Source organism: Protopterus annectens, chromosome 13.part0, assembly GCF_019279795.1.
Source record: "Protopterus annectens isolate FY-2018-M chromosome 13.part0, PAN1.0, whole genome shotgun sequence".
Lineage (NCBI taxonomy): Eukaryota > Metazoa > Chordata > Ceratodontiformes > Protopteridae > Protopterus > Protopterus annectens.
The window spans coordinates 783,227,382-783,250,953 of record NC_056747.1 but is presented as its reverse complement, the minus strand read 5'-3'; the positions used below and the strand labels follow the sequence as shown (position 1 = coordinate 783,250,953).

The window sequence follows — 23,572 nt, the reverse complement described above, 5'->3', positions numbered from 1 at the left end:
CAGGGTCTAGTAGGAGTGGAAAAACTGACTCAGACAGCCTTTCCTTCCTGCCTCACACCTGGTCATTGCTTCCTTAACTTTGGGCCCGAAGAGAGACAAGCCAAACAGGGTGTTGACAAAGGATGACTTAAGGGCTCCACAAAGGAACATAAGCACATCCAGGAGCATCTTCTACGAGCAACTCTTATACCCACTGCCCTACTCCCACCAGCTGCATATGAAATCGGACACATGGAAGGGTTCACCTATGGAATTAAGGGTAGCACACTGGGGTGCAACCTTGTCTGTAGCTCCCTCAGCTACTGTACACCCTGTAGAGCATCTCCAAGCTCTTTTAGGTGGTGTCTTTGCAGTCTTGTGAAATGTGAAGTGAGGTTGTTCAACGAACGCATGGCAAAAGTCCCTGAACTAAACAAGCGTTTCCCGTATCTATCCATGATCCTAGAGTCTCCGTTAGAAGGATGGACAAAGGAAGTTTCCACATCTCCTCCTGGTGGCTGCCACCACGGCACCAACAGGTACTCCTCCCTTTGTGAGAAAGGTCTCGAGGGGCAGAAATAAATTTATTGGGCCTCCTAGGGACAGGCTTCATGGCGTCAGGAGACTCCCACACCCTTCGTGAGATCAGCTCCATAAGTTCATCGAAGAGCGGAGACACCCAAGAGGTGGAGGGTTGAGACCCAAAAGCTTTCAGGAAGACAGACTTCTCCTCAGTTGGGTTGGTGTGTTTCCAGCCACACCTCTGCTTGAGGATTTCCAAGATATCGGCAAATGAGATATCTTCAGTGGGGGACCCTTCCGATTCACCCAAGTCGGTGTCAGATACGATAGACGCCTGCTGTATCTAGATGCTTCCTCTTGCAAATTTATCTTCCTGGGAACCTCATCGGTGGGGGCTTCTGGTGAGGTCTCAGAAGAGCAGGGACCACCCCAGTGGGGGTTCCTGAGGCTCAGGGTCTACACTTCAAAGGGATCTGTGAACCAGAATAAACAGGTGTTTTTAGGGAAGAGGTAGTTGGTCCTGAAGTTGGGGGGTGCCCTGCAGGACATTACTCTCATAGCCTCAAAAGCAACCCTTCTCCATGGGGAGGGAACCTCCGGATACAGACTATTCCCTCGGCACTGGAACAGTGGGCTCAGAAGCAGAGATAAGAACAGAACTCAACCAAGCCAAAGCCCCAAAAAGCAAAATCGGAACTAAAAGATCGGTCCGACTATCCTCCCCAGACCCAACAGGAGAGTGCCTGCTCCTAGACTCCTCGATGGGCATAGAGGAAGTTGAGTAATTGGAACAGATAGCACTGGAACAGGTATCAGCCCCGAAGGCTCCACAATCATATCCAACTCCTCCAGCTCCAAAAGGACCAGTATGGCTCGGAGGAGGAAAAGTAGATGGATCGGTTTTCCATTCCGAAACCACTTGGGTCAGAGCAGATCTCTTGCAAATGCAAAGCACCCAGACAGTAAAGACAACTGACATGACTATTGGATACTTTTTTTGCCCACACTTCGGACATTTAAGCCCAGACTGGGGTTGCTTTGCCTTATCCTAATCAGCCATAATGCAAACACAAACTTTGCTGAAAAATATCAAACTACACACAAGATACTTCACAACTACACTACAAGTGAAAAAAACTATTAAAAGTCAACACACACAAGTATTTAACTGCAATTAGCCCTAAAAACACACGGGCTCTAAAGACGAGAGTAATTGTAAGAACTGAAAAATCTCAATTAGCACACTTAACAGTAATTAGCCCTAACCAAAACGGTCTCTACAAATCCTAACTACTAGCACTAATAACACTGTTATAACTATAAGTAACTGCGGTGGTGGTGCTGCGGTAGCGTTGTTGCCTCACAGTAAGACGCTGTCCTGTTAGATTCTCAGCTAGAGCGTCTTCGGTGTTGAGACATGCGTGAATGGGTGTACCTTCGTTGAAGGCTGTGCGTCAGGGCCGGCATCTCTGCACGTAAAATCTGCCAATCATTAGCAGACCGGAGTTAGTAAAGGCCTAACAAAAAAAACTGCCTTAAAATGCTATAAAGAGCTAGAGAAAGCCAAGTAATATACAATATTTAAATTGTATGAAAAGCAAGCCAAGTAATACAATATTTGAATGTTATGAAAAAAACAGGAAATATGTATGCAAGAAAAACTATACTGGCTCAAGCTGCGAGGAAACCTCTGATCTGTTGCAGCGGCAAACTAGATCCGAGGTAACCAAGACCTCAAGCTTTGTAGTTAGCCGACTTGGAGCATCAGCTCCGAACCCACCTGCAAGAATGAACGGCGAGATAAAACAAGTTATTTAATAAAGTACAATAGTCACAAATATGGCAAGAACATTATTCATAAAATTTGGACTATTTCATGAACTAATATAGAAGTGGGTAATAGTGGGTGAACACCACAAGTTTATTTTTAAAGGAATTTAAAACAAATTTTGTGTAATAAAGATATGAGCAGTACAGCTGGTCAAATATTTCATAAGTGTGGTACAGTACTATGTCATAATTGCATTTATTGCAACCACATTAATACGGATATACATTTTTTACACCATTACAAAGAAAAACTTCCAAATAAGAGCATCTGGCACATGCTATATGGAGAATATAGTGTATATATTGCCAATTGTAAAAAGTGCGACAATTTTTATATAGGAAAATACAAAATTTAAAGAATTTGAGCACACCTTTCAGAAATTCTTAGATGTATAGAAATTAGAAGTTATGTACTCACCATAACGTTCCGCCTGAATAGGTAGTTCATTTGTCTGCAACCTGTGGGTTACGGATCCGATATCTGATCCGATCCGGCAACTTGTTTCAAGCTAATGGGTCCGAGCTCCTAGCTCCTTCCTTCACCCATAATCCCCTGCTAACCCTCCATGACCTCAGATCGAGTTTGCCTCTCAATATATATCCAAAGGATATCCAAAACTAATAGATCCGAAGAAGATCAGGGGGAAGGAGGGGGGGGGGGAATGGTTGCAGACAAATGCACTACCTACTCAGATGGAACGTTATGGTGAGTACATAACTTCTAAATCTGAAGTAGGATTGTTCATTTGCCAGCAACCTGTGGGACAGAGTCCCCAGCTACCTGCACCCTGGGTGGCCATCATGGAAGGATATTACGGCACCATGAGAGCCAAAGGATGCTCTCCCTCTAGAAAGCAGGTCTAGCTTGTAGTGGTTGATAAAAGGTATGAGATGAAGCCCAAGTGGCTGCAGAACAAATATCATCCAAAGGAACTCTAGACTTGAAAGCCGCAGAAGTAGAAATGGAGCGAGTGGAAAGAGCACGAACTCCTTCTGGTGCGGGTCTACCAGAGGCTTGATGAGCCAGTAGGATACATTGGGAAATCCAGCGAGATAAAGATACTTTAGAGATAGCTTTCCCCAAGTTAAATTTGGCAAAGGAAACGAACAGCTGGTCAGATAGTCTATGGCCAGCCGTCCTACGAGTATAAAAACGAAGCTGCCTATGAACATCCAATGAGTGCAGCTTGTATTCACCCTTATTTTGATATTTAGGTAAGAAAACCGGTAAATTTATGGATTGGTTTATGTTGGTTTCTGATGCTATCTTGGGAAGAAAGGAGGGATTGATCCTGAGGTACACTATCAGGGTGAAAAATCAGGTATGGAGGCTTTACAGAAAGAGCCTGAAGTTCTGACACTCTTTTCGCTGAAGTAATGGCTACAAGGAATGCTGTTTTCCATGACAAGAATTTGAGATCCACTGAAGCAGCGGGTTCAAAGGGTGGAGCAGTCAAGGCTTGAAGAACTAAAGTAAGATCCCATGGGGGTACGGCTTCTTTTACAGGAGGTCTAAGTAAAGAGGTACCCTTGAGAAAGGTGAGACCACAGGTAAAGGAACCAAATTTGTCGAGGCCAGAATGGGGCAATGAGAATCATCTTGCTCCCCAACCGCGAGGCTTTCTGTAAGAGTTGTATCATTGGAAGAGGAGGATAGGCATAGAGTAGACCGGGTGGCCAAGCATGCACCAGAGCGTCTCTTGGAGATTCCCCTGGTGGGGGGATTAGAGCGAAAACATTGTCGCATTTGGCGTTTGATGGAGATGCAAAAAGATCGCAGCAGGGTTGCCCCCGTGTTGCGAATATCTGCTTCGCTACTAGAGGATTGAGACCACTCGTAAGGGGTAAAAAGGGTGCGGCTGAGCTTGTCCGCTAGGATGTTGGTCCTCCCCAGAATGTGCGTTGCAATCAGAAAGCAGTTGGCGGAGATCGCCCATCCCCACACTCTCATGGCTTTGCGGCAAAGAGGATAAGATCTGATTCCCCCCTGTTTGCTGATATACCAGACCACTGACATGTTGTCAGAGTGAATTGCAATTGTTCCTGCGGGGAGGAAGCTCTGAAGTGCTTGCAACGCCAACAGCACCGCTAATCTCCAGAACGTTGATATGCAGGGAGGTCTCTATCGTTCCACGTGCCTTGGACTGTCCTGCCTGAGTAATGCCCCACCCCCCCACCAGAGGCAGGAAGAGTGTGGTCACAGGGGCGATAGGGGGAGAGGTGCAGAAGGGACGGCCCATATGGAAGTTCGATGCTTGGAGCCACCATAGTAGCGCCCTTCTGCAAGCCTTGCTGACAGCAATGGGATGGTGGAGAGGAAGGGGACAGGAAGGACCATTGCACTAAGAGTCCATTGCAGGACTCGCATGTTCAAACGGGCGCATGGAAGGAGTGCAATTGCTGCCGCCATGGAGCCTAGTGCCCTCAGGATCAACTCCGCTGGTGAAGCCTCTGAATGAAGGATAGCCCGCACATGAAGTTGTAGATTTCTGATTCTCTCGGCAGTTAGGAAGGCTCGCAAATCTCTGGTGTTTATTCTGGCACCTATGAATTCTATGATCTGTGTTAGAGCCAGTAGAGATTTGCAGATATTGATAGTAATGCCTAGTTGTGGGGCTAGATGGAGAAAGAAGTCTCTGGCCGAGCAAAGTAGATGCCTTGTTGGTGCGGTCAGGAGCCAGTCGTCCAGGTACGGGAAGACCTGAATTCCCTGGAGTCTCAGGTGGGCCGCAATCACTGCTAACACTTTGGTGAACACCCTGGGGGCTGTGGTGAGGCCAAAGGGAATGACCCTGAACTGGTAGTGACTGGCTCCCAGCCGGAAGCGAAGAAACCTCCTGGATCGTTTTCTCCATTAAGATGTGGAGATACGCATCCTTGAGGTCTATACAGCACATCCAATCGTTCTCCCTCAAAAGGGGGAGGATAGATTGAAGAGTGACCATTCTGAAGTTTTCCTTGGTTACTGACAGGTTCAAGCGGGAAAGGTCTAGGATGGGTCTCAGATCCCCAGTCTTTTTTGGCACCAAAAAGAACCTGGAGTAGAACCCTAATCAGAGCTGGTCTTGGGGGACGGGCTGGATGGCTCTTTCTTAGCAGCTGCTGTATTTCTGCGGCCTCCCTGAGATCGGGTGGTACATCGGGGAGGTTCTTGGATCGGGGGACATGAAGAATTGGTATTTTGTACCCTCTGGATATGATGCGGAACACCCAGCGGTCTGTTGTGATGGACTCTCATGTCGCTAGATGTTTCGAAAAACACCCCCCCCCCCGACTGCCTCCAGAGTGGAGCAGCCGGGCAACCCCTCAGGGCTGCTGCGTGGGTCGCTCAGAGAAAGGTTCTCTGGACCCAAATTTTCTCGGAGCCCCTCTGCCCCTGGGGCGACATCCTCCCTGTCCACCTCTGCCACGGTAGTTGTCAGGAGCTGGTTGTGATTTCCAGAACCACATCTTCTGACCCTTTTGGTCCCTTGAAAAGGACCGCTGGGGAGCAGAGAAGCGGCCTCCGACGGCAGACAACGTCTTCCTGTTTTTCTCACTCTGGACAAGCATCTCGCTAACTGTTTTGCCAAAAAGGGCAGAACCACCAAAGGGGGCGTTCGCGAAGGACACTTTAAAGGGCTCCGTAAAGTCACAATGATGGAGCCAGGCCTGATGTCTCATGACTAGGCCTGCTCCGCTAGCCCTAGCAGCTCCCTCTGTGGCGTGGGACAACAGCCGCATAGAGAAGCTTGAAACAGATCTCAAGAGTGGCCATTCGGGTGGAGTACAATTGTTTATCCTCCTCCAACATGGACTCAGGGGGGGATGCAGCGTATTCTTTGATAAGATCCCGCTGCATCCTGATGACATGTGCCATATAGTTCAGAGACCTTACTGAGAAGGTCGCTGAACTAAAGACTCGCTTCCCTAAGCGATCCATCAAACGGGACTCTCTGCTCGGTGGATGGACTGAGGGACTCTCCTGAGCCAATTCCCTCTTTGTGACTGCCGCCGTCAACATGGCATCTACAGGGGGGCCCTTACTCCAATGTGACCGGTCTGGGGGGGGGGGCTAAGAATCCTATCCGGTCATTTCAGTATTGGCTCCACGGTGTCAGGATCCTTCCATGCCCTGGTGGTAATGAGGTCCACCAGGGGGTCGGCTGGAGGGGACACCCAGGAGGTAGACGGGCCTGCCTCAAATGCCTCCAGAAACACGGACTCGTCAGAGGAAGACCTGGGGGTAGACCACCCACCTCTGATTCTCAGCATCTCAGGGGGTGATCTTGGGGAGCCTTCCCCTTCCTCCAAGTCCATGTCCTCGGTCAAGGACTCGGGGGAGTCCACGTGCCTCCTTTTGTACTTATGCTTGCGGGGAGCTTCCTCGGGGGGACTGTCCGAGGAGGCCTCGCCAGCAACATCTTGTTCCAATGGAACTGACATCGAAGCAGGCTGTCCCTTTGGCCGGGTGATGGAAGCCTGGCCCAGCAGTGCAGGGAGGAGTCGATGCAAGGACCGGGGGGTCCGGATGCTCTGAGCCCCCTCTCCACAACATCGAATGCAGAGGGAGAGCCACTCTCCAATGGATGCGCAAGTCTGCTCCCACTCTGATCCAATGAAGGGATCAGAGCAGACGCCGAGACAGTCTGATCCGAGGGACCAGTGCGCTCCGACCTGGACTGAGCCGAAGGCACACTGAATCCCCCGGATATGAAGCTCAGACCACGGCTCAGAGAGGTCGGATCCGACAAGCTCGAGGGTAGGGTCGGATCCGAAGTACCAAGTACTGTCGGCGCCGATCCACACCCAGCGCCAAGGCTGCTCGGCTCAGAGCGCTCCGAACCTGGGTAGCGGGTCGGAGAAGGAGCAATTGGGTGGAAAAAGGGGGGGGGGCAAGAGCACTCCCATCTGCAGCTGGGCCTGGATGAACCTTCACATCATCCGGTCTAAGTCTGCATCTGATAAGCTGAAAGTGGATCTCTAAGCGGCCACCGAGGCAGGCCTGGAATGCCGCCTCGATGACCTCGACGGAGATCGGGTCTCCTCCTCCTCGGGCCTCAGGGAGAAAGAAGGGGATCGGAGCAGAGGAGGAGACCTAGAAGCAGTGGAGGGAGAAGCCCGCTTAGCTGGCGGGGCCAAAACAGATGTCTCTGCCCGCCGCTTGTGGTGCTTCTCCCTCAGTTTCTCCCTCCTGGCCTCCCTGTCCTCAGACACTTTAGCGGGAGTTTGAGTTCCAGTCGGAGGCAGGGGGGCAGGAGTGGCAACCACCACAGGCTGTGATAGAGCCACGGGAGCAGCAGAGGTAGTGGAGGCAGAAGCTGAATCCAGGGGTAGAAGTCCCGCCAGGACCAGCTTCAATCTCCGTTTTTTCAGTGCCCTGGGGTTGAATGCTGCACAGATAGTACAGCCCGAGGTAAGGTGTTCAACCCCAAGGCACCGAACGCACCGAGTGTGGCCATCAGCCGGGGAGAGCTTATGGCCACACTCGGTACATTTAGAAAATATGGCTTTTGGGGCCTCAGCCATTCCTTTTTTTTTTTTTTTTTTTAAACTAAAAAGGAAAAAGAAAAACTACACACACAGGCCCCAAAAGACACTTAACACTCACTCACACACTAGCGACCAGCGAAGGGAGGGTATTAATTAAAAAAATAAGGAACCTAACTCAGACACACTTTACAAGTATTAATTTAAACCAAAAAAAGAAATTCCTGACGAAAAATACTTACAAAAAGTTATTTTCCCACTTATCTGTAGAGCTCAAAAAGGATCCAGCCATCACAAGCGCGGCAAACTAGATCTGAGGTCATGGAGGATGAGCAGGGGATTATGGGTGAAGGGAGGAGCTAGGAGCTCGGATCCATTAGCTTGAAACAAGTTGCCGGCTCGGATACGATATCGGATCTGTAACCCACAGGTTGCTGGCAAATGAACAATCCTACTTCAGATGCAGTGCATTATTTAAGCATATATCTATTAAGTCAACAAATGTTTAGAATTTTGCAAAATATAACCATTAATGCCTTTGGGGGGGGGGGGTGATATTTTGAGTGCCACTTCAGGGGCAGACAACCCCTGGTCTGAACTTGGCAAACAAGTTTACTATCTTAAAGGCTAAGCAAATTATGCTGTAAGCTTTTGATTGGTATACAGAAGATTTACCATATGTAATTTTACTATGTATTTCTAACTTAATTGCAACTATAGGGCAACTTTTTTTTTAAACGTTAATAGTTGTAGTCACATATTTGCTTTTATTGGCTGCCTTGGTATTTAAATAATGGTGTATGTGATTTGTATTTTATGCACTGAAAGAGCCCGTTTCTCAAGCTTTGCTTTTATCAACCCTACCATTAAAGCTACAAACGTTCAGCAGTGGTCTTTATTTTGTTATCCAACTGCTGCATCTTGAGTCAGGGGAGTTTAAAGGTTTTCTTCGATGGATTTTTTTAAATATATTTGCTAATTATTGGCCAAAGGCCAGATTACTATCTACATATGTTCTTAGATCCATTTCTACTATGTTGAAATTGGGGGGTGGGGGTTATGGGTTTATGAATTACCTTGGGTTTACAACTTCCTAAAAGGCATTATAAAGCATTTTTTGGCATAGAATTTCAGGTAATGACTTTTGATCACCAAAAAAACAATTAGGTGTCAAGACAAACATCAGATGTCACCCAAGCACAAACTTCTCCCAACATCATGCAGAGAAGGGGGACCTAGATTTAAGTCCCAATTCAAACTACAGCTAGGCAACTGCCAGAGTTTAGCTGATAAACAAATAGAACAAAGCACAACATTGTGGTTCAAGTATTTCAGAGTTATCATGGCAAATTAAACTGGCTTTAAAGCGACAAAGTCAAGAATCTAGTAATGAAAAGCTAAGAGTAATGATGCACATCTGAATTTCATACTTCCTTCACAAAATTAATTCTAATAAATCCTATTAGTCTAGCAACCAAGTTTTTTTTAGACCTATATTTAAAATCTGTCCCATTTTTGGGTCATCGCCCATTATTTTAGGCCTTGTCCAGATTTCTTGCACCAAGAGGTTTGACAGGTATGGGGAGAGGAAACAGGTGCATGGAGATCCAGTGCTCCCCTAGTCTGGCATCCATCTTATGTCAGGTTCACATCTCTGTGGAATGAATATGAAAACTGGATGCAGGTAGACAGCATCTCTCAACTCAAAAGGTGTTTAGAATCACTTGCAACATAGGCAAACTCATCTAAAATCAAGCCATATTAACAAGCTCATGTTTACAAACATTATATACACAATATTGTTCAATACAACATAGAATCAAGCAACATTGCATAAAGTATAATTCATGCCTCTTAAATCTCATTCTTCCTCAAACATTTTTCTGCACGTACTGTTCCCACACACCCCATGTAATTTACTTCTCCCCTTTATGTGAAGATTCTACTTCGTATTTTACCTGTTACAATATTCACTGCATGTAAATTAAACTTAAGACCTTACTATGTCTAGGCAACTCAGATCCTGTATCCCAGCTTACTCATTTACTCGCCTAGTATTCCTGACAGTACTCTACAGGGAACTTTTAAAGTCTGCCAACTCATTACAATCCAAGAACATATGCTCTCTGGTACCTCTTTCTTCCCCATTACACCACTGTTTGCCATCCAACCAAAGAAAAATACTTTGGAGTCTGCTTGAGGTATAAAAGTATCTACGCAAACATCCTAAATCTTGTAGATTTTGTTGCATAGTTGGGAGCCATGCATGTCCCGCCATCATTTCTTTGTGAATTGATGGTCTACCATCTCCAAATTAATTTGGACATTTTAGGGTCTGTATTATATCAGCAAACACTGTATAATAGACCTAAATATGTCAAAACACACCAAAATGCCAAACACTGAGCAGCAAAGTCATTTTCTCCACTGTGGTGCAATCTCAAAGTCCCAAAAACCCAAAAACAGCCCAGTGATACCTTGGGGGGGGGGGGGGGTTTCGCTGTCCGTGCTTTCGGGATTTCACCATTTTTAATAAAGGGTTTATTAAACAGCATTCGCTATTTTGTGTACGCTGATTTAATAGGAACTCTCATTTTATGCTATTTTAATATAATCCACCAGATATGTATGCTTGGACAAAACCAAATGGAAGTGCAGACTGTGATCTGAAGGGAGAGAATTTGACATCCTTGAAATGTGCATTTTAGATTGAAGTGATTTGATTTTGGTGCCATAAGACGCAAAGGAATCAGAGGCTGAGAAACTGAATTCCAGTTCACAAAGCCAAGCTCCAAAGGTGGGAATTTTCAGGTGTATATTGACATCTAGGCTCAGTAACAACCACGAGGCCTGCTAATAAAAAAATAAACATAACGGGCACACTACGCAGTTAACTAAGCTCACATGTATTCATTTGCCATCAAAATGTTCAGTTTTCAGTAAAGAACTACCACCTGAAAAGCTAGACTAAATAATTCTAACTTTTTTAGGATACATTGCTCAAAATGTACCCAGGACCCATCAACAAATACATGGAGAGCCACAGCCATAGAAAACATTTATCCTAACTAGCAATGACCAAGCTGCAATGTACGACAGCTCAGTAAAATTAGTACAGCTCCCAAATGAAATTAAGATGACAAATTACTTACGGATCAATTGTTACTTTAATGCAGCTCATGTTCTTATCCCTCTGCTTGTTGTCAGCTGCATTCACTGAAAGAAAAACAATTTAGTTCCAAAACTAAATTTCTCAACACCTGTAATTTATAAAATAGCACTTCCACCCCATAAAATAGAAAGCCTTGAAAAGCAGGGGGAAAAAAAACTACATACAAGCAATCAAAATAGACTGGAGCTAGTGGATAAGTGAAAAAGCAGAAGGCTATCAAGTACAAAATTGTTTTCTAGCCTGCTGAAACACTATAGAAGACTACAAGCATTAGAAAAGGAGGGAATCCACATGAAGACTAAACCTAGGCCCCAAACACACACAAGAACTAAAAACAGCAAATATCTCATCACTCCTCTCCCGCAAAGGAACCACCCCCCCCATTCCCAATGTCCTGCATTTCAGGCAGTAACACTGAAAGCTGTTGTAGTACCTGCGACTAAGGTGTACTTCAGAGCAGGCCCTCTAAGTGTGGAAAATTCATCTCTGGAGTGGAGAACCAAGTCTGCAGTCTTCCAGGCAGATCTAGTTCAACAGCCAGTCTTTCTTCATTTCAACAAAACTGGAAAAACCCAAATTGGAAAAAAACTCGCTTAAATGATATTCTAGATCAACAGCACCATCATAGGACAGAATCTCTCCAAAGGAAGTCACGGGCAACTAGTGAGGACTGCAGGAAGATTGAGAGCTTTCCTGCAGGAAATCCAACAGGTGCAAAAGTATAACACAGCAGCAAAGGGACTACAGTCATCCTACTAGCCCAGCTAGTGTCAGTGCTAAGTCCAGAACAGAAGCATCAGCTATGTTAAACCTAGGGTCTTGAAGGAGTAATTCCCAACAGTTGGCTATTATAGAAGACCCATGAAGCCAGAGCAGATCTTCATTTGAAGGAGTTTCAGCTCCCCCTCCCAACACACCCACCACCAGTAGCAATTTCAATTTACATCTCACCAACCCATATGGCCTTTTAAATGCAGCTATACCAAAGAGTGAAACACTTCACTGTTGAGTCTTAACCTGTGTGCATGAACACGTAAAAGCAAGCTACACACAAATATTGAAACTTACCAAGAATTTCATCAAAGATTTTGTACAGACCAGGAACAAATGTGACATCTCTGCAGTTCATGCCAATTTCTTCATCAAAAACCCACATTTGCTAGAAGAGAAAACATTCAGTACAGATCATGCATGTCGTTAGTTATGTAGGTACAGAAACATTAACAAAAACACACCTGAAGCATGACAGAAGGAAACAAGAGCAAGCCACACTCAGGTCTTTGATCATTTTACAATCCATTCTGAGTGCAGGCTCTTGTGATCATTCCAGATGAATGACAGCACCATCAGGGATTCTGGTCTTTTTGGATGGAGTCCATCCTTGCTACATATGCCCAAATCAGGGGGCAGCTAGAAACATATGTAGTGTACATGACCATCCTAGTCATCCCTTACATGCCTAAATAATCAAGGACTTAATTTTGCACAGTCAAGGTCAGTAAAACTATGCACCATGTGAAAGGCAGCAAAAAAATCAAAAATACACAGCACAAGAGCAGCGTATCAAGTTTTACCCTCACCTGTGTGACAGGTTCCACAGATCCAATGTAAGTGTCTGGGCGGAGCAAAATATGCTCCAGCTGTGTTTTCTTCTGATAAATTCGTTCAACAGACAACCTTCTCTTAGGATCTTCATTTTTCTTCACCTTCTCCAATACCGGCAAAGGTACGTTGTCAGTTAAAGGCTGAAAAAAGTCAATATGAAATTCAAGACAAATGTTTTTTTTTTTTTTTTTTTTTTTTTGTACACAGCACAGAAAGTCATTTTCAGTTGTGTGTGTGGTGGGTGGGGGTCTACCTTAGCAAAGATGGACACAATGCTATGGCTTGAAACACTACAGAACACAAACTCTAAGCCTGACTTTGAAATGTGCTTAAAAAGCACAAAAAAAAAGTGTGCCTCAACCAATCCTTTAATTCCTCTCTGCTCCTTTTTATACATATATTACCTCTTACTGTCCATGATTCTTTAGCCACCAGCAACCCCATCCCCCCAACTGGTCATTTCCCACTACACCACTAAATCCTACTAGACATGACCAGAGGATCATAAGGCATGGGGGGGGGATAAAGCAGCCTACTCAACTGTTCTCAAGCTGAAGGGGGGGGTTCATGGGTGTAGGTGCAGTCTCAAAGGACTCTAAGTTTGTTTTATGTTGTATTCAAAACTGAACAGCATATTCAACATTTAAGAATTTCTACAACAGACCTTTTATAGTGTATTCTTCAAATCACCACAATGTACTTTCATTTCTTTGGAAAATGTAAAAATGGAGGAGCACCCATGGCTTATGCAATACTCTATATAGCAACATAGACTATGAACATTTTAAAATTTTGTATTTTTGTGAGTTGACATCACTGGATCGGATCTAAAAATCTGGTGTACGTGTATTATAGCCATATGTTTACATATTAGAGGAAAAAAACTGCACTCAAACTTAACTGATGAAAATATTATTGCAGCAATAATTTAGACTTGCGCACCAATGAAGCCACATTACTTCTGTACATTATCTTCACAACTATATACCCAACATAAGCCAACATGATATTCTCACCAATACACTGCACTCTAGCATCATGCACTCTGCCCAGCTATTAAGAGGAATGTTAGTGACCCCATTCCTCAAAAAGGGAGGCACTATGGCAAGTGAACAGTCATGGCTACACTAACTTGGGGGGGGGGGGGGGAGACAGGTGTCACTGCAGAAACAATTCATAAGTTTGCAGTAATGCATCCAGAGTGGACAAGCTTCTCTATAGTACAAGTACATAAACTGTACCATCTCTACATTAGTTTAATAACTGCACTCAATGCATATTAAAACCACCCCACCATTTCAAACAATCCCCAATAAAAATCATAGTCTTGCAGATTGGCAAAGATTAAGGTTAAACTTTGCACTGTAATCACCCAGTCTTCAGTAATTCACTTGAACAGATAGTTCAAGGCCATCCCTAAAAACAGCCAAGTGTGCTTGCCAAGATAAAAAAGCTTTTAACACAGCTCAGTACTATTTTGCTGCACTTAGAGGGCAACCATCTGGACAAGGTTTTGCTCAGAGCTATTTACTTTTCATGAAATGTTAACCCAATTTTCTTCCTTGTACAGTATCCCAGCAGTCTAGAGTTGTGCCTTTCTTTTGCAAAAACAGTATAAAGTTCTCAGATGGTGTAATGTCAGACATGATGCAGCTCTTGGAGAAAGAGGCCACCAGCTGAAATGACTAAACAGTGAACAGCATAGGTGAGTCAAACCACAATGCTAGTCATCCCCAAAATCTCCCAGAAATTTAGCAGTCAAACATTTAAAGTTTTCCAACTGTACTGGCATTGTGGGTAATAAGTACTGCAGTGAATTGTCTTAGTCCTTAGATGTTTGGATATTTAAACAAGTGTGCCACTCTGCCACAAAACAGTCCCAATTACAGTCCAGGCAACCCAGGTTCAATTAGCAGTTTGGGCAACTGATGAAGCAGCAGAGAGAGATCGGGTGCACCCCATCCTGAAGGGAAGGGTGGTAATATGAACGTGCCTGATCTGTGGTGGAGACCAGAGATGTTGCATGGTAAGAGGGTGTAGTACAATGAGGAGGAATAGGGTAAACATTGTTATGGTGGAGCAATATGCACCCCCTACCCCTCAGACATTACAAGCACCAAAAGGGGAGTGGGAAATGGGTGGGTCATTTGAACCTCCCCAGCTGACTGAATGACAGCACAGAGCCTCCCAAGACACCCTTAAAAGTGTATTGGTCATGTTCTAAAGCAAGTGTTAAGTAAACGAAGGTAGATACAACCTCTTTACATTATACAATGCCAAATTATACAGTACTTGAAGTGTTTTTGTATTTTACTTTAACAAATCCTCTGAAAGAGGAGCGCTGGAAATCCCCACCATGACATCACAAAACTAAACCCACACCTCACCACCTACACATATAAATGTATTCTCAATGTTAAATGCATCAGAAATAGTTGCTTCATTGAAAGTAAAGCTCTCAGCCACAGGGGTTTGCATAAAGGTTAAGGTCTCTACCTCACAGATACAAAGCAGAAGGTTAGATTCTAACCCCTGGTCATTGACTAGGCTTATGACAGTCTGTAGGCTGCTAGCCTAATATGGACATAACCCCTACGTAGTCTCAACATAGCCCCTCTTAATAAATCCCCATGATCTATAGGGACAAAATTGGCTTGGATTGCATGTCTAGGCTTATAAAAGCCACTGGTTGTAGTTATCCTATCCATGCCTATGAATAATATATTGGCTTCAAACCGGATGAATGCAGATGCTGTGTAGCACTTGCACTACCCATATTTGATTACAGAGGCACAATTAGTGGAAACAAAAGTGCATACAACTGCTTGTGCATGTCAGTGGCCTCTCCAAGACATGCACCATGACTGACATGATACCATCTGAGGTCTTTATACTGCTTTCTGCAAGTGAAAAGCAAAACTATTCAAATAATTGCATCTTGAGTTTCAACGTGAAAAATGAAATGGATCATAGATTACTAGGCCACCAACCCAGAGGTCATTTTAAACCTAGCCGTTCCAACCCATGTAATACCATAGAAGTACTAATCAATACCCAAGATTGTATTTAGTGATTACTACCCATGTCCAGGAGAGTTGTGGGTGCTATCCCTGGTAAGAATTTATGGTGACTCATCCAGATTCCTCGAACAGTGTCATAGAAGTGCTCTGTTTCACATGAATTGGTAGCCTGCTCCAAAGACATGGCAGTTGCTGGGAGAATCGGTCCCTCCAGCATGTCACATTTAAGTCGCAGGCCATATGCAAGTCCCTGGAAAGGTTGGCCCTAGACCCATTTGATTTAGAGATAATGCAGCAAGTTTGTTAGGTTTGGGTTGATCTGTAGGCCAGGCACAAGTCTTCCCCAAGTAGTATATACACACAATATGAAGTATAGTGACAGGGGCTTTAGTCTGTCAGTGCAAGGCACATGCTGGAGGCCCTAGATCTTTGTTAGAAACATGAGGTCCCTCAAAATTCCAGGAAGTGCTTAGTATGGTACATACTTAATGGTGTGTTGTACTCAATTAAGGACCACAAGTGCAGAGTACGGGGGGGTTATAACTTCTTTTGCTCTCTAATCAAGTGAACTATGTGGAAAGCTTTCCTTACAATAGTAAACAAGTGGTGGTCGAAGTTAAAGTGGTAGTCCACCTGTGATCCCAAGTCCCTTTCCACTTCATGGGTACTTAGAGGGTATTATTAGAGTGTCAAATATAATTATGCATTTCTTAGCATTCAATTCGAGACCATGACTAATACACCAGTCACTGGGTCTCTTGAGACCATCCTGGAGTATATGGACATCATTTGCGGATTCAGTTATTGCACCTAGCTTGCAGTCTGCAAACTTGGTCAGCCACAGCCCTTTAGGTTTGACCTGAGAAGTACATACCAATCAGTAGGAGGCCCAGCACTGAGCCCTGTGCCACCCCACCCATAACAGGTCTGCTGATTGATGTGGAGTCACCCACTTTGATAATGTGTCTGGTTTATGAGCCAGTTGACAAGCCATCTTGCAACAAAGATGTTTACAGTTTGTCAAGTTTATCATTAATGTCTCAATGTGGGATTGTGTCAAAAGCTTTTACCAAGTCAAGGTATGCTGTGTGCACAGATATGCCCTCATCAGTTGCTTTGGTCACACTTTCAAAAAGAAGTCTACCAGAATTAACAGGCAGGATCTACCCTTCAAACCCTGGATCTTGCCCAATTCGGCTTTGTGGAGGACATGTCTGTGAGGGCCATAATACATTCCATGGCTTTGCAGACTGAGGCTGCTCTGGCTTATGGGTCTAATTCCCAGGTCTGTTGCAAGGCCTCCATTGTGGAGGGCAAGAACTGTAGCAGTTCTTCGTTCCACAGAACTCCTGTGGTTAGGATAGGATTGAAAAGGGTAGTTAGTTGTGATGCTAGTTCATATTTTAGCTCGTTTAAGAGACCGCCTGGGATGTCATCCGGTCCCATAGAGGCCATGTTTTTTGCCTTGGAAAGGGCTTGGAGGACCTGCTCTTCAGATATGTAGGGTGGGGGAAGGTTTGTTTTAAGTTAGGAGGGGATAAGGGAGCGAATTTTTCACCAAATCTATCCTCTAGCAGGTTCGTCATCTGTGTGGTCAGTGCGTGTGATACTGTTGGCCAACTGCAACATGCATGCTTTGGTCCTACCCTTTAGGTTACATACACAGGTGTAAAAGGTCTTATGGTTATCCTTTGCAGTACTTGCTAGGTTTCTCTCAAAAGGAGATCTTGGAGGATTTGGCAAGTTCTCTTAATGCCTATTAAGGCCAAGGAAGGTACTTTTCCATTGTTGGGTCCTTGGTCTTTGCTTTCTTGGACAGCAAGAGTTTGGTTTATTGTACAGTTTGTTGATACTGGAACTCCAGCATGGCATATTGATTTTACTGTCAATGTGGTACAGCCAAGTTTATACACTTATGCAAGTGACTGTACAGGGCTTTAGTGTAAGTTTCGGTGCAACAACCACTTTCAGCTTGGTGTGGGGATTGGAATGCATTTATACCTTAACCTAGGAGGGCATAGTTTGCCTTGAAGTTTGTCCGATTTCACCCTTTATGGGTTCTGGTGTTAGTGTCAGTTTGAAGGTGCATCTTGAAAATTACCTCAAGTATTAAGTTTGTGATCAACTCAAGGGAAACATGAGCAGCTGCATCATGAATTTAATATGACAGTCAATGTCTTATACAATAGAAAATGCCACTTTGAAAATCATTCCTAGGGGTTGATGTACCAATCTGCAAATAAACTGCTCTGCTGAACATACAGAGGAAATTTCAGAGGTTCGGGAGGTGCAATATTATAAACCCATGCCTCATCCACACAGTCTTGAGATTTAAGACCTTGGTTTCTACTACTGGTGGCAGCATTAGACACAACCAGAAAGTCCAAGGCAGCCAGATTTGCAACAGCACAGTAAACAAGACAGATTCCCCCCTCAAAAGTTTGTATGGCACTGTATAAAAAGGGAGAGAGAATCCAGCATCTTGGTAGCTCAAGGCCTGTGATCTTCTGGGGTCTTCCCAATTGCTCACTCAACAAGATGCACCCCCCCCCAAAGGGGGCACTGCACTTGATAACTGGTCTGATCAATGCTTAGGATAAGTAGGAGTGACTACCACGTTAAACTTATCCCCTTAGCAATTAGTTGTGCCACTTCTTGACAGCATCATGCAATGGTCCAAGGAAGAATTATACCCAGATCTTGGGTCAGACTACATTCTTGCTTTGTAGTGGTGTGCTGTCCATATAGTATAAGGGGAAAGACTACAGACCAAAAGTAGTGATACAACGCCTGGTAGGCAGCTTAAGAATTTGGACAGGGCAGACCACTATTGAGTCTCTTCTGGAAGGATACTCTCACAGGCAATAAGCTGGTAGGCAAGACAAGGACAAATGACTACATATAGGAGCAAAGTATGAAGAAGCTGAGGTGGGGAAAAGTGTGGAGAGGTGATCCAGTTGTGTATTACTGGATACATGGAGGTAGGACTAGCAGCCTGCAGTTATCTACCAAGCAGTTTTAACACTCCAGGCACAAGCCTAAAGGTTACCAAACCTGGAAACACAGGTAATCTCAACCACCCAACAAAATATCCAGACAAAACTTAAATGTGGTATTTTCTATCACAACCAAGCCTAACCCACTAAGCAATACCACAAACATTTAAAAGGGCACTGGTCACATTTAGAAGCAGTTCCCTGCTATACTCATGGAAAAGCTGAAAGTGATTTTTTTGTGGAAAAAAGTTGTATACTCACTATAAAGTTGCACCTGTACGGTGTGTGTGTGATATATATATATATATATATATATATATATATATATATATATATATATATATATACATACACACACACACTTTGAACTTGTAAAAGTGTGACTAAGTGATAGGAACCCCACTTAGCCCCTCCCCAAAAAAACACATGAATCTGCACCATATGAAGTGTACAGCTCACTTAGCCTCCCCAAAATAACACACATGAATCTACACCATATGAAGTGTACAGCTTCCACGGGATTATTATAGAAGCCATTGGCTGCGTAAAGTAATCCTGCAAAGCCCTTCAATACACAAACCCTATAAAACAAGGATAGTCCTGAAGCCACATGGGAAGATTTACAAGCAGCCCTAGGAGAGCTGCAAAATCAAAATATAGTTAAGGAATTCTTTACAGCTTTTTAATATAAAAATATTGATAACCTGTTGGAAGACTGCACCCACCATATTCAGATTTGTTTTGGGAAGATACTAGAGTAACAATGGACAAGTTAGTACACCCACTATCTTCAGGTTCACTTTGGGCAGATACTTAACAGTGGGCAACAGGTTGCAAGAATTTGGGACTACTGACAGATCAGGCGAGAGCAAGCCTTGATCAATGCATCACTTGTACAGCTATCACCACATCAATTGTAAAGGTAAAGTACAGCAGCGCATCCAGGACCCCCACAACTGTAGTTCCCCAAGCTCTCCGCTCGAGAGCAAAATACCCATGGTGCGTTTTTTTTTTTTGAGAACCTGCACATTAGCAAGCCCCGCCTAAACCCAGCTCACCATCCAACACCAGGTGACGTGTTCCAATAGGGAATGTTCATGGTGATTTCTTCACCAGCTTCATGAATATTCATTAGATATTTGGCAAAATAGCTTGAGGAGGCACTACAATTAAACACTAACTAAAGTACTAGAAGCTTTTTTCTTCCAATATGGACCAGTCTAAATGGCAGTCACAAACAGTGAGATTCGGTGCTTAATACAACTGATTAATGTCTCAAGAAGTAGTCTGGGTCACAGTGGCTAAAGGCAATAAAGTATAAATGTAGTAAGCAACTAGAAAACGAGATGGCCACTTTCTAAATTAAACTGACTGCTCCCCTAACTGCACCAACATTTGTGCGCAGGATGTAGGGAGACTGGGTTAGGGCTATTCAGTGGAGGCCCGGGGAGAAACTCCACATACAATTAACAAATACATAAGACAATCAAATACACAAGACAATCTGGAGTATATACAGTGACAAGCATAACATGCAATTAACAACTTTTTTATACAAACAGAAAAATAAGATGGGATTTATTAACTGCTAAAGATTTGTTCAAATTGATAGCGCTCACATAGTTATGGAAGTAAGAAAAAGGAAATGTACATAAATGTGGTGTACAAAATTGAGTACAGTTTGGGTTATAGCAAAAGGGTTTATATTTTAGAGTTATTTGGCACATGTGCAAGCCAGAGAGCAGTACGGCTTATAGAAGTTAGGTTTTAGAGAAAGTAATTTTAGCACATGTGCATAGCCAGAGGGGTTGTCTGAGGGACTTAACAGGTTTGCTGATGGAAGTGATTAAAGATGGGAGGGCATTCCATAGTTTAGAGAGTAAAAGTACATTTAACCAGGTGAGAGATTAGTTTTTTCTACTTTGAGCAGCATTTTGTTTTCAGATAAATTCCAATTCTCGTAATTGAAGACGAATGAGAAGTCCTTAAAGTTTCTCTCTTCGGGCTGAATTGCAATATTTAAATTAATTTAACTCTGGAGCCCCTCAGTCTCAGGAATATTCACAAATCACGTGCACATGGGTGATTTCAATGTCAAATGCTAATTTATACCCATGATGTCACTGAAATCTGCATGCATCAAAGACGTTTTTCATATTTACACAAGCCACGCCTTCATAGTCCTACGATAGTAGAGTTCCACGGCCTCTGCAAAGAGGGAGCTGAGGCTCATTAATAGTGAGTGACAGTTTCCTACAGGACAGACATGTAGTCGATAAGCTTTACAAAGACGTTAGAAGCCCCCCACTCCACAAAAGTTACTTTGAGTCAAAGCAAATTACTCAGCCAAGGGCTCTGGAGAGCAGTCAAGTTCGACAAATGTAAGAGCAGCCGCCAAATCCTACGCGAGCACAAAAGGACAACCGTAAGCGGGTATCTCTCGCTTAAGAACGAGCGGGAATTAACACTACTATACAAATGTAAAGACAGTTTCATTTTATATTTGTGTACCGAAAATCTGACTGGGCTAACCCATTTTCAATGACCTGCGGAGAAAACCGACAAATAGAAAAAAAATCTAAAATAAATATACAGTAGGCTCCAGTTAGAATTATAAGGAACATGTTAAAACTCAAGACATTTCCAAGATGCAGTGAGAAGAAAAAACATGAAACTATAGTTTAAATATTTTTTCAACAGTACGATAACATCTTGCAATACAATGTTGCTAGCAGCAAGAACCTAGGAAAAGAGGTTAGTAGGTGCAGGCGGTAGAAAAGGTAAGAGGACAGAAAAGCGTAAATTGCTCTAAGAAAAGTAAATGTGGTGGTGGGGAGTTAGAAATAGTGGACGACGAACAGGTGCTGAGAAATAAGACAGCCTAGTCTTAGGAAGCAGACTATTCAGGAGTTGTGCATAAGCATATCCGATTATTGTTAATATCCACCCAAGCGCACAGAGGCCCTTATCAAGAATTACCGACAGGATCCAACCGCTCAACAAGGTTGCGCGCCTATCTACTCCATTTTTTCCGAGCAGTTTAAGTCGGGTGCATATATTAAGCTTTCCAACTAAGAGTTCCGGCATTACCGCTCAAGGAAGCGCAGGCACAAAGTCAAAGACTAAAAAAGCCATTCTAACTTAAAGTAAAGTTATGTCCATTTCAGTATTGCGTATTCGCCGTACATACCGGACTACGCAAAACTTAGAAACACACCAAATAACATTACCCATCTTCAAAACAACCAAAGTAAGCACCGGGATTAGATACTAGCGATGTCAGTTTCATTTTATCTATAGCATATTAACCAGCTATTAACACCAGTAATCCAAAATTTGGATAAAAACAGTCAAGACAGACGTTTTAGCATACATCTCCAAAACAAACCAAGCACCAGGATTAGATATTTGCGATGCCAGTTTCATTATCTCTAACATATTAACCAGCTATTAACACTAGTAATCCAAAATAAGTTTAAAAAAAATCTTAACAGACGTTTTAACATAAATGCATACTAACATTTTCTGCAAAAGAATAGTGAGAAGCTCTAAATAGCCCTACTTACCCTCAGCGGTTCAGTAGCCATTGCAAACGCGAATAATCAATAAAATCGTAAAATACCGTTAACACAAACTAATGAAATAGATTATAAAACGATCGTTAAAAAAAGCACACTCCTATCAAACCCTCACAAGTTTCCAGGCGACCTCAACGAAGCTAGAAACGACTAGTAGTACTACCTCCAAAGACAAATAATTTGAAACTTCCCATTCCCCGCCTTTGTCAAACCAGCCAATCAGGAAAAGAAAAACAATGTTAGGCAGGCGTAAAATACGAATTTTACAATTAGCTTTGAGAAGTGGGGTGACGTACTGAACTTAGAACCACCCATTGATAAACGGTCCAACATCTGTTAAATTGTCTAAAATTGGGACGTGCCAGTTTGATTTAAAAAAAAAAAAAAATCAGCAATCCAATTGGTATGCAGAGGGATATGTAAAATAAGTGGGAGAAGTACTACTTGCTTTAAAGACACGGCCCTCTGCGTGCACAATTTGTAATTTATTAGAATACTTATGCGTTCAGGTTTGCAGTTATTAGTTCTTAAATATTACACCAGACGCTCACGCACACTATTGAGAAATTGTGTGGGCCAAAAAATGTACTTTTTGTATAATATGGCGGCTGGGGTTGTAATTTTCTACTTTAATTCTGCAATATTTTATTGTGTCGTTATTTGCTCATTTAGCACATCTTATAATATATAATATGTTATACCGAATGTACTTCTCTGAAGACTGGCAAGATCCCACATGAGGCAATGATAAATAAAACTTAAGAGACTACATATATGGCATTTAACACAAATTAAATATGTGCCAACCCTTTTAACCCCTGCCAACTTTTTCACAGTGCTTAAATAACAAAAAGTGTATTTAGAGGGCCAGGCTTATCCTACATTGTATGACTATAGTTCATAGCTGACTACTTGAACTCCAAACGAGATTTGTATAAAAGTTTGCGTTTCGTTACCTCAGCTTCCATTTAACAATTAAATGCTTATGTCTTGTAACGTGGATATACGTGTGCAACTTGTAGCAAAATCACGCCCCGAACTCTTCCTCAGCTACTTTTCAACACGCCGACAGGGACTACGTTTTAATTCAGTGTAAGTACCTCCGCTCTTAAGAACTACGAGCAATCCAGCCATTTGCTTGTTCATTTTAATTTATTGACGGAGTAGAGCACTGATTCCTATAAACCGTTCAGCGATTCGGCAAAGGAATAAAGCGTTATGTGGTTTAACGACTTGCTCAATTTTTAACTGTGTGTCTTCTTGTTGAGGATGGTAGACAAAGCAACTCTCTCCCAGCACTGGTGTCCATCTCATCTTGAGTGATCTTTAGGCATTGCCAGCTCATTTAAGAAATATAACCTCTCCAGAGTTACCTTCGGGCCTCCTCTCAGTGGGCACTGA

At 43.4% G+C, this 23,572-nt stretch overlaps 1 protein-coding gene across 2 annotated transcripts in view; it reads right to left on the bottom strand.

Moving 5' to 3' along the window:
- The window catches only part of LOC122787663 (DNA topoisomerase 2-alpha-like), a 1,447,528-nt gene extending 1,424,185 nt beyond the window's left edge, over window positions 1–23,343 (bottom strand). The window contains exons 1-4 of one of the 2 annotated variants that reach the window (XM_044054499.1): window positions 23,128–23,343; window positions 12,553–12,717; window positions 12,041–12,131; window positions 10,953–11,016 (exon numbers count right to left, since the gene is read on the bottom strand). In XM_044054499.1, coding sequence (XP_043910434.1) covers window positions 10,953–11,016; window positions 12,041–12,131; window positions 12,553–12,717; window positions 23,128–23,139 — 332 coding nt within the window. In that variant the 5' untranslated portion in view covers window positions 23,140–23,343. Of the gene's footprint in view, window positions 1–10,952; window positions 11,017–12,040; window positions 12,132–12,552; window positions 12,718–22,159; window positions 22,340–23,127 lie in introns of those variants that run through there. The other variant, XM_044054498.1, reaches the window with a different exon arrangement.
- Between the last annotated feature and the right edge of the window lie 229 nt (window positions 23,344–23,572).